At 41.6% G+C, this 11448-nt stretch overlaps 1 protein-coding gene across 7 annotated transcripts in view; it reads right to left on the bottom strand.

The window, feature by feature from the left end:
• atp8a2 (ATPase phospholipid transporting 8A2) overlaps positions 1–11448 on the bottom strand; it is a 50602-nt gene that overhangs the window by 30884 nt on the left and 8270 nt on the right. For 5 of the 7 annotated variants that reach the window (XM_042399279.1, XM_042399281.1, XM_042399278.1 and 2 more), the window contains 11 exons: positions 10297–10474; positions 7004–7103; positions 5065–5163; positions 4915–4960; positions 4622–4662; positions 2528–2601; positions 2147–2216; positions 1600–1727; positions 1006–1117; positions 387–555; positions 92–219 (listed from right to left, as the gene is read on the bottom strand). In XM_042399279.1, the coding sequence (XP_042255213.1) occupies positions 92–219; positions 387–555; positions 1006–1117; positions 1600–1727; positions 2147–2216; positions 2528–2601; positions 4622–4662; positions 4915–4960; positions 5065–5163; positions 7004–7103; positions 10297–10474 (1145 nt within the window). Of the gene's footprint in view, positions 1–91; positions 220–386; positions 556–1005; positions 1118–1599; positions 1728–2146; positions 2217–2527; positions 2602–4621; positions 4663–4914; positions 4961–5064; positions 5164–7003; positions 7104–10296; positions 10475–11187; positions 11392–11448 lie in introns of those variants that run through there. The other 2 variants (XM_042399284.1, XM_042399283.1) reach the window with 2 other exon arrangements.

Genomic DNA, 11448 nt, shown 5'->3' on the forward strand with positions numbered 1-11448 from the left:
AACAACAACAAGCAGATTAATGAGGAATATTTGATCAAATATAGTTTTTAATATTTGAAAACATGCATTACAAAACACAAATGGTTTGTACCCAGTTGATGAAGAGGGCCTGTGTGAACTTGACCACCTCCAGTGTGACCAGCAGGCTGATGGGGATCAGGTTGTTGTAAAGGATGATGAACGTCAGCAGGTTATACGCAAAGTTAGTGGAGATGTCACCTGCATGCAAACACACCACACTCACTCTTAAAATGTGTGCTGGTCCAACTTCCTTAAAATCTGAAGAAATTTCAACCTGTGATCCAAAATCAACACATTTCATTCTTGTAAGAAAAGTCAAGTTACAGGTTGTGAAGTGTGGTGTGTGTTGGTGTGTGTGTTCTCACCAGCCCGGGACAGGTACCAGCAGGACTCTTCAGTGTGTTCTCTGTTCCAGATGGCAGCACCCACAGAGCTGATCAGGGCCATGACCAGCAGGATGCCGAACAGGACCAGGATCTGCATATTGGTGACTCGCTCTACATTAGAGCGCTTTAGCGGTGCCTTGGTGGAGTTCTGGGAGGAGGAGAGGTCAATTAATTCAGTAAGAAACACACAAAGACAGACAGTTTCATACAGTTACAAAGGTTTCTCTACAGAGAATAAGTCAACTTGCATCACTCTGTAATCCCATTTATTTTCTAATTTAATTTGTCATGACACAAAAACACGTGAAATTATTAAACGTTTGTTTTTGGGGTTTTTTTTACATTTTTTGGCAAAGCAATTTGTCAGCAATTCAAACCCTGTGACTGAAGAATAAACTTACTTCCCAGCTTGGATACTCTCCCAGTTATAAATGAGTCACATAGTTAATTAAAAGTCCTAAACTATTTAGATGAAGTTCACAAGGAAGGGAGATTTTAATTAGTACAAAAATGAAAATCAACTCCAAAATGCCCACCCACTCACATGTTATGGAGCCTTGACTCAGTATACTGAATCCAGACAAGACATTAAGTTTACCTGCATCAGTTTGGAGTCATGGCCAGTGTAGACAACAATTCCCACAACCCACTGCGTGTTCCTGAGCTGGGCGCCACGCAGCAACACCTGGTCTGGACCTAGGGGAGCAGCACTGAGGAGAAAAAGAGGTGATAAGCAACTAAACATGATAAATGAATGTAGATTCAGGGCAACCTGGATTTTTCTTTTTTTGTGAGTAAAATAGATGCATGGTGTTAATACTCCTGAGTATCATACTGAGTATTTTCTTCTTTCAAGACACCAAACTTTACCTTTTTTGCCTCAAATGTTTATTTTATGAAACCTTTTGATTAATTCAATTAATGAACAATGCAATGCTTTTACTGGGAATGGCTGCACTTTCCTCTTTCCATCTCATTTGTGCTGTATCAGATAACTATAAAATCTGTATTATGCAAATAGTTCTATGTTTTCTCTGCCAGGTCTGTTTTTACAAAGATATAATTTACCAAGAGACTTATTGGTTAAAAATTTAAGAATTAAGCAAACAATGAAAATGCACCTGTTATAGTCCATTAATAACTGATCGTGAAACAAATTATGTATGTATGTGTGTGTGAGTGTGTGTCTCACTTCTGGTTTTCCAGCCGCAGTGTACCAGTGAAGTCATACAGGTGTCTGTTGGGGCCTTCACACTCCAAACGGCCAGACAGTGCCATCAAATCCTCCAGGTTCTGAAGAGCAGCTGTGAGCGAGAGACCCTGGATGACAAATTAAGTCAAGTTTTATTTTACCAAACAGAATGATCACAAACCTCTTTAAAACACAAGGTTCATAAAAACTTAGGTACTAAACGGGAAAAACACCAATAAAACCAGGAGATAGAAATAAAACAAGAACTACAAGAAACACAATCACTTGTGTGTGACCATGTGGATCTTAGATTATCTAAATGAATGGTCTTAAATGAATTTATTCATTTGAAAAGTGTTACAAAGGGCAACCTACTACAATTAAGAGCAAAAACTTTTTAAAATTTTGGTTTTGCAGACTGTTTTTACAACATGCATTTGAGGTCAGGGAGGAAGTTCCACAATGACCACATGCCGAATCCATGCATTGAGAATACTGAGAAACTACAGGAGTCATTCTGCTCTTGAGATTTGCTCCAGTGTCCTACCTGTCTAATCTTCAGGTTGGTTTCGCCATCCAGGTTGGAGGTCTCAGTGTAACACATGGCCTGTGGTTCACTGTGAAGAAGAGGCAGGGTCTCATCAAAACATAGTAGTGCTGAAATTAGTAGTCTATAAATCAGCAGACAATCAATCCATGACATTTTTGATCATCCTTTAATTGTTAAAGTCGTTGATTTCCTGGCTTCTTTATTTACAGCCTCTAATAATATTTACATTAAGAAGTAAATATGTAAGTTTAAAAACATACATACTACAAATGATTGGAATACATTAACTGAGCAGACATATTAAAGGACATGCATTCACAAATGCATATGCATGCCCACAAACAGAAATACACATTCATACACACAGTGAAGTCTGACCTGGAGGACACAATAACCATGTCAGCTGGAAGGTGCTGGCCATTGGTCACCTTCACTATGTCTCCCACTGCCACCTTGTGGCCAGGGTTCAGCAGTGCAACAGTGGAATGGGGAAAAGAGAGGGAGGGGTGTTAAGGCAGAGGGGAAGGGGCAATAGGACGGGGTAAGGGAGGAAGACAGAGAGGGGGGAAAAAAGGCATGTCAATTAGTGAGCAGCCAAGAGGCAGCAAAGACGGAGAGACGAAACATAAAGTGACAGTGAGCACAGTGGCGCATAGCTTCAACTGTTTTGATTAGGCTGCAACAGAGGTGGACAGAGTAGGACACAAAGGAAATTACAAGCATGTAGATAAGAGAGAGAAAGAGAACAAAATGAGAAAAAGTTGAGTTCACTGATCAAATCAGTTCTGGCACACAGTACAATGCTGCATAAGTCACAACCAGTGAGAAAATTCAGCCTTGCAAAACTGGAGGGTTTTGAAAATTCATTCTGAGAAACTACATGACAGTTTAAACCATGAAGAAAAACAGAAAAATACTTGTGAGGGCACATTGGATTACTCAATTCCAATGAAATAACTATATGATAACATCAGCAGTCTGGGAAAGTATTTGGGGATGTCATCGCCAAGTTGGACAGGCAAGTTAAAACAATGTCAGACTGTGCTATATCAGTCTAGGTCTAAACTATTTTATCATGTTCTTCCGGCTGCTTGTTTTCCTAGGAACTGAAGAAATCAGATTGTGTTCAGGTTATAGAAGAGTGGAGGTAATCAAGAATACAACACATACCATGAGATGTGATCTGAGGAATGTTGACTGCTGCATTATTGACCACAGTAAGGGCAAATTGGCTTTCTACCAAAGCACTACTCTAGTGATCTCACAATGTGTAATTAATCATCACATACAAAGCACAAGGGGAATTTTTGCATGTTACTCCAAATAGTGGGAGGAATTACAAAATCCTCAAAAATGAAGTTTAGGATTTACAATAAAGGCAAAATGTGTAATCAGTGAATAACAGAAATTTACAAGAGAAGTACAGATCTGTCCATTCACAGAGAGAAAGGCTCTCGAAAGCAGCTGGAGCAAATTCCTTCACCTGTTCTGACCCTGAAAAACAAGGGGGTAAATTCCTGCTCTACACTGTTGTCACTCGCATAACAAAGACTCTAATTTGATTTGATTTGACCTGCTGGACCAGGGCTGTACACAGCTGGGTGCAGTTATAGAGTACGTAAGACCAGATCTCAAAGAAATAGTTACTCATTTGATTTACGAGAACATACTGTACTTAGATCATGGATTGCACTATAACAACTTCCATTTGTTTCAGGTAACTTTAATTTGGTTTAAGATTATGCAGAAACTGCAGAAAACCAAAATATTCAACAAACAAGATCAAGGCCAGAAACAACAAACCAGCTAGCTCACTTACTATCTGGCCCTAAAACATCGATACTAATTCGCAAGATATCTTTTTACTGTCTCGCATCCAAAGCACAGAAAGATCCTGACCCAACAAAGACTGAGTGACCACAGTCTGGCCACATAAACGAAGCACACAAGAAATCCTAGAAGGGGAGAGAATGTGTGATCAATGCACAACAGGTGAGACAGAGACAGAAATGCAGCTTCTCTGAAACTGTAATGTAATCATTTAAGAAATATGATTTGCTAATCCCCAATTTCACAAAACTAAAGGAGTCAAAAGCATCATGTTGCAGTTGCAGATCAATTGCAGTAGATATCTATTATATTATATAATTTTATTACTGTTCTGTTTTTGCAGAAATTCTTCCCTAATTGTGGCATCTTTTGGTTTATTACCTGGATGTTTTTTTAAAAGTGTGGACACACCTTGCTGTATCCAAACAGTACTGTAGTTTCAATTGCTAATTCACTTACTATTTTCTCTATTGTTAGAGGAAATTAATCTTTTCAGCTTCTTCTACTTCTTTGACGCTTCTTCTTAGTCATTTATGCCAATAGAGTATGTTAAACTGGATTGTAAAACTGAGAGAGCAAGAGACAACACAGCAGTGATGAGTGAGAAAGCAACAGAAATTAAGTCTGTGATAGTAGTGTTACCTGTTTCCAGATGATCGTCTGCCAGGCTCCGTTACGCAGCACTGAGAGACAAGGACAACACGGCCATCAGTCAACCAATAGAGCAGCTCTCATACAGTATTCAGAGCCACTAAACTTTTGTCTGAGGCTGCGTGGCCTGCACTATAGTGAGTGACAGACAACAGCCATTCAGTCCGTCATGAAAGGAAAACAAAACCACGCAAATAGACATAAGCACACTCATGGAAAAGTGCACAGACAGTTGATGCACATTAATAAGCACACACACACACAGACACACATGCAGCCGATACCTGTTGTCTTCTTTTTGTTGACTGTGTTATCTGCTTTATGTCTTTTCTGTAAAGAAATCAAAGAAGATGTATTAGTTTTCAAGATAATCACTGGGTGTCCTTCCCACACTTAAAACATTTACAAACCCTAACTCCTGCTGTGGTACTCACATAGTCCTCTATGATCTCTTTGATCCCGGCCACGGTGAGGATGAAGATGAGCGGGACAAGTGTTGTGTAGCGACCGGTCGGTGATACATCAGGGATTTGCTGATGAGTGGTAAGGTAGGGTTAGGTAGGTAAGGTGAGGTAATTTTAGTTATATTGCACCATTCAGACACAATGTAATTCAGAGTGCTTTACAAGGGCATAGAAATACACTGAAAATAAGACAATAAGACATTAAGATTGCATTTAAACAACAATGAAAACAACCAAACAAAAACAAGCAGATAGGTAGTTAAAGATTAATAAGATGGTGCCTATCTAATTTACTGGAAAGCTGCAGTGAACAATAATGTTTTGAGCCGTGATTTAAATGAGCTCGTTCAAGGAAGCTTGTTCCACAGGTGGGGAGCATAGAAACTAAAGGCTCCTTCACATGGCTTAGTTCTGATCCTGGGAACAGTGAGTAAGCCTGTCCCAGATGGCCTGAAGGGTCTGGGTGCTTCATAACATACAAGCAAATCAGAAATGTATTGTAGAGTTGTATGTAGAGTCAAGAGAGGCAGCACTCAGAAATCATTGCTAATAGTGAGTGTTGAGAAACTTAGAGTATTCATTATGGATCATCATGGCACAGACAAACATCAGTTGTTACTGCATTAGGCTTTATACAAGCTATTCACAAGAACTGATCCAGGTTGCATTCTCTGACGGTAGACCAGTTGAGACAGATATTGTTTTCATCATCTCAACATCCCTTTATTTCAAATCACACAAGGCAGTGAAGTATAATGATGAATCCTTGGAGGGCAGGTGGAGCCATGTTAGCAAGAGAGAGGTTAGGCTGAATTCACATCAAATCAAGCGCTGTGGTGAAAACACCAGTCCTCCCATTCATTTGAATGGGGGTAGTGGGTAAACGCTGCAGGGCTGGGGGCCACAGGGGTGCCACAGCGGCCTGCAGTGAGAAAGTTGAACCCGAATAATCTTTTAGAGAAACTCAACCCGACATCACACTGCAGTGGCCAATCACATCCAGCGATCAGACTGATCACAGTTGTACAACCCTGCCATGAGGGAGGACATTACTACACATTTCTCTTTGTTTGATAACTTTAAAAGTAAAGTTAGACTTTGCTGACAGCTTCCTGACTCATTTTAAAATAGACGAGAAAAAAAGAGAGAGAGAGTGCAAGCGAGCTGAAAGCACCAAAGAGAGAGAGAGAAATAAATAGAGAGAGAGAGAGAGAGAGCAGCAGTAGTAGAGCAAGCTAGAGAGTGAATGAAGAGAACGAGCAACGGTAGCGAGAGTGAATGAGAGGAATAAAACGTTATTTTCTGATTGTTTCACGGAGGTTACAAATAAACCTGCCCACACCCACACCCCACACCTCCGCTGCAGAGGTGCACTGCAACGCTTGATTTGGTCTGAATACTGCCTTAGTGTGACTTTCCATGAGGCTCAAATAGAGGGGAAAAAAACAAGTGCTCCTCTTTCCCTACCATCCATGGAAAAGAAAATGTTGTCATTCAGTCAGGTAGGGACAACAGCGTGCAATCTAGTGACTATCCTCTATGAAACTTCTTCCTAATTTTACAATTTTTTCAGCTCAGAAAAGTTCCAAAATCTGTCATAAGAAAAAGAAAGTAAAAAATAAGCAATATCTAATAAGTATGACATAATAATAGTGGCTTATGCCTGTAACCCATTTGTTAATATTCATCATAATTATTTACCCTAACATTTGCCATTTAGAAATCAATTTTCAAAAATTCATAATACAGTATTTCAGAAATAGCTGGGGCTCTGGGAATCCTAGAATATTTCAAAGTAGACTCTTATTGATGCTGTTCACATCTAAAAGCCAGTGCGGGCCACAGACTTAAACTGAAACCAAACAAACAGCACACCGCTGTTGTTCAGAGTTTTGTGTGTGAGGTTTACCTGCATGAGTGCGATGAACAGAAAGAAGGCGTTGGCAGCCCGCCTGATCTGCTCATACAGGAATCGGGGCAGAAAGGTGAGGACACCATACTTTGTGGTACTACAGAAGAAGAACACAAAGAAAGAAAATACTTAACACTTTGTTTACATTCAAAAGATGAAGAAGAGCCAGATAGTGCATTAGCAAAATGCATAAATGGTGTGCTAATGATTTTTAGCCAAACACACTACAACAGCATTATCTTAAAGGCTACATAACAACAGACTCCATTTGGGTTTTAATAACTGCAGCACTTAAAAAAATCTTAACACTCAATTGTGCCCAGGGAGAACAAACAGAGCCATTATGGGCTGCACACACATTACACCTATAAATAGACCAAGACTTTTAATCCAACAACCTAAATTTAGACCCGACACCCCAGAAAATAGGTACAAGAAACCTTGGCAACCTCAACCTGTCTGTCAATCAACTGTATTGATCAGACAACTATATTGATTAGCCTTGTTATAGCCAGGAGCTACCGTAAGAGCTTTTACAGTAGAGTCTAAAAATAATAGAGTCAACCTTCAAGTCAAGGCCTGTTGGCGAACAGTAAGAGGTTCTGAAATGACTTTTGTTTAATGGATAGTGCGTGTTTGTGTGTGTCTATGTGTGTGTGTGTGTGTGCCTGTGTGTGTGTGTGTGTGTGTGTGTGTGTGTGTGTGTGTGCATCAGTGCATACTGAATGGCAAACAACAACCCTGCATCATAGTTCAGGATCTCCTAAGATCTCCTAAGCTAGAACCACCTCTCTCACACACATAGACAAGTAAAAAGAGCAAGACATACAACACACAAAACCGAGAGGCAACAGCTGTTGGTCTGTCACACACATAGACGCCGAACACCTACACAGTATCCTGACCCTGATGCTCTAGATACCTAGGATTTAGTGACACTACACCTGTGATCCAGTGGATAAATCTGCCTTAATCTAATCAAAGACAAGTGATACCAGAATCCTCACACACACACACATGCTCACACACAAACACGTTTCCACCAGACCGGGGTGAAAAAAAAAAGAAAAAACATCTGGCTGTTATTTTTCATACTATAGATGTCCAACTTTGTGGTGGTGTTAACAGCTGTTAGCTGCAGGGGTTATGCTCTCCTGCTGATGTGTGGCTTTGTCGTGTTTTTATAAAACAAGGCAGGTGTTCTTCATACATTAAAGGCTGAAAGTAAACACTGAACTGAAGTCAAAGAGGAGTCATTCATCTGAGTGGTAAAAAAAAAAAATCAGAACACTGGCAGGTAATTGGTTGAAAAGTGAAAGTGTTTGTAATGAAAGTTCTCCTTTTATGTGTGAGTTTAATAGGAGAGCGGGTTACTTTTTACGTTTGTGCAGGAGAGCAGCACTAATGCTCAGCTTGTATAAAAGCAACTGCGGAGGGTGAAATATGGAGGTGGAGGACACAGGGAATGGAGAGGAGGTGAGCTGGGTATATAGATAAAAGCTACAAGGCTTTAATCTCTGAAAAATCAATGAGGCTATTGAACCTTTAAAACAAACTAAAGAGTTACAGGAACACTGGGACATCAAAGGGCACGCCTCTTGAACCAGATCGCTCCTGTGTCTCCAATCAGCATACAGCGAGGGAAGGACACCACACATGATCCAATCAGATGACCCAAGGAGCACCCGCCTTAATCTTATTAGTAGAGCAGAAATAGGCTCTTTTAAAAGTGAAATTGAATCTGCTGACAATAATGGGAGGCCATTGAATGTCAATTGACTAACGACAAGCTCTCCACTCACAGAACATGAGCCCTGTGCTCCTTTGGCGCCAGCCACAGTTAGTATATACAAATAGGAATAATAAAAAAGTAAAGACAAGGGACAAATTACATCGGCGTCTGTCTGAATCAAACTTAAATACTGTTTGCATGACTCGCAGTATTTACAACCACTGCTGAGGCCATAAAATATGCGATGACATATGGGATGATGGTGATAAAAGAGGTTCTCCACTGCACGTGCCATATCGCCCTGCCCATGACCCTGCCTATGACAGAAAAGTACATACGAGCAGAATATTCACTTATATGTTTGCTGCTGGATCAAGGGGTCAGGGGCCACTACAACACAGCAGCACAAAATATGAAATAATGATACTCTTGTAAAGTGTGCAAATTAGACTGTGGTCCTAGATTTGTAGTCTTCGTGCCTCAGCTGCTCAGACCGCATAATGTCATGACTAAGAGAATCACACCTACAGCCTTTGACCTGGGTCTGAGAAATTAGATCAGACAGCTTTTATCCTCAGTGAAATCCTAGGCTGTCAAGCAGATGAAAACACCATCCACTCATTTTACAAATATCCCTCTAGTTTCTCTAACAACACAAACACAGAATACACCTATGATCGGATAGACACAGCTAAGGCACTCTCTGTATTTTATGTAAACACATGGGAATGTAGTTACTTTACTTTCATGGACAGCCTTAAACATTCATGAGTATGTATTGATTAAGTAACACAAGCATGTTAAGTTGTTAAGCTAAGCAATTTTCAACTGAGATTCCCTCGTGGACTTGAGGCAGTGACATAAGTCAGCCTTGGCAGAGCTGCAAATGATCACTTAATAAGTGAGTTATTAACGGCTTATCACCTGTGAATTGTAGACCCTAAAGAACTAAAAAGGTTTTCCTTTGAGGTTCTTTTAGTTTACTATTATTATTTACTGTTATATTATTATTTAAGGCAAAACTAAAAGACGGGAAATATTTACGAGGGAAAAAAAACAAAACAAAACCTGAATAGTCCAGAGTCTACTCAGCAGACATGGCATGCCAGGTAGAAAAACATACAAACAGGCTGTAACAGGCTGTCCTGACAACATGGGTGTAAAGCCCCTGTGAGCAAATATCGACTCTGCTTTTTGGTGCACAAGTGTCCTTTAGAATCCTGACAAGCTGACCCTGAATTCTGACCTCCCTGGAAAAGGCTGCAGCCCAAAAAATACATTTGTCTTATAATTAAACATGGTCAGGACGGGTTTATCAACCTTTGATTAAACACAAAAAAGTATCAAATAAGCTGACCGTGGATTTCATAAGTCTGGTGCGGCGTAATTTTCTTGGCTGCAGTTTGTTTAACATTGTTTAAAACTTCAGAACAACATTTAACTAAAGCATTTAATTATCTTTGATCTACATAACCTCTCTGCTCAGCTCTGACTTCCAGTGTGTGGAAAAAGTCAGTGCATAAGCAACACAACATACATCATAATAAGTGGCACCTACCTGACATGGTTGTCGCAGAACTTGGTATTCTGTGGCCGGTTGAGCAGCACAATCCGCGCCGTGGCGTCTATGGGATCCGCCTGGGAAGTGGTCCCGGACATCTCATCATCTGCCTTGCGGTAACCGGCGGACGAGCAAGCAGGTCCTGCACCGTTGGATTGATGGGAGAGAGGCGAGGCTGAGTGAGTGCGAGTGAGAGACAGAGATAGAGAGAGAAAGCAAGAGAGAGGGAGAGAGAGAGACAGACATAGACTGGAGACGAGGTTTACAGTTCAAAAGCGAAGGCGACCAATTAGTACTAGAGGTTACTGTATGCTGATGTATGCTGGAGCCGATGGGGTCGATTCAATGACGTTTTCCGTTATAAACACCCCCCTCCTCCCCTTGTCTTTCAGTATTATTATGCAGGTACCGTCAATGCACACACGCGCGTTTCGCGACGCCCACGGGACCCCCCCGCGTATAATGGATGTGCTGAGGGATGCACAATGGCGAACAAACACGCAGGGTTTGCCTGTTTTATCAGCACGTCAACTCCATATGCAACAGAGAAGAGCCGGCGCACATCACGCTTGTTATTAGACTACATGCACAAATGACCCCCACCCCCCACCCCCAAAAAAGTGACAGAAGAGGATGCAACACGCTTCTCCTCCTGCAGACTTTCTGCTTCCCCGCCCGACCGGCTTTGTCATCTCCAACCATTTTAAAGCGTCGTGATCTCCTCTCATTCACCCACGCATGAGCTCCAGGAGCAGGACAATTTTCATCCTCCACTGCGCCTAATAACGAGTGAGTATGTCTGGCGCGACATGGCCATTGTGGGAAGTGGGAGACGCGCAAACGGGTCTGGACGCCACAGTTTACTCAGCTGGTACAACAACGGCAGACCTAGGCGAGGACTGATGCAGCAGCACGCCCGTGCCTACTCTCTCCTCCTTCGGCGTTGCTGAAGAGGAAGCTCCCGGCCCTTGTGAAAGATACTGGACCCCCAAGCTCCGCCGCCGTGTCATCTGGCCACCTGCCGCCTCGGGAAGCCTTTTTCCGGCGCGATTTGGACTATCTCCTCCCTCCAATTTGATGCTGAGCTGCTCACTACTACCAGCCGAGACAACGAGAGGAAGCCATATGGAGCTCCTTCAGTGCAGCGGA

This window comes from Thunnus maccoyii, chromosome 21 (assembly GCF_910596095.1).
Source record: "Thunnus maccoyii chromosome 21, fThuMac1.1, whole genome shotgun sequence".
NCBI classification, from domain to species: Eukaryota; Metazoa; Chordata; class Actinopteri; order Scombriformes; family Scombridae; genus Thunnus; species Thunnus maccoyii.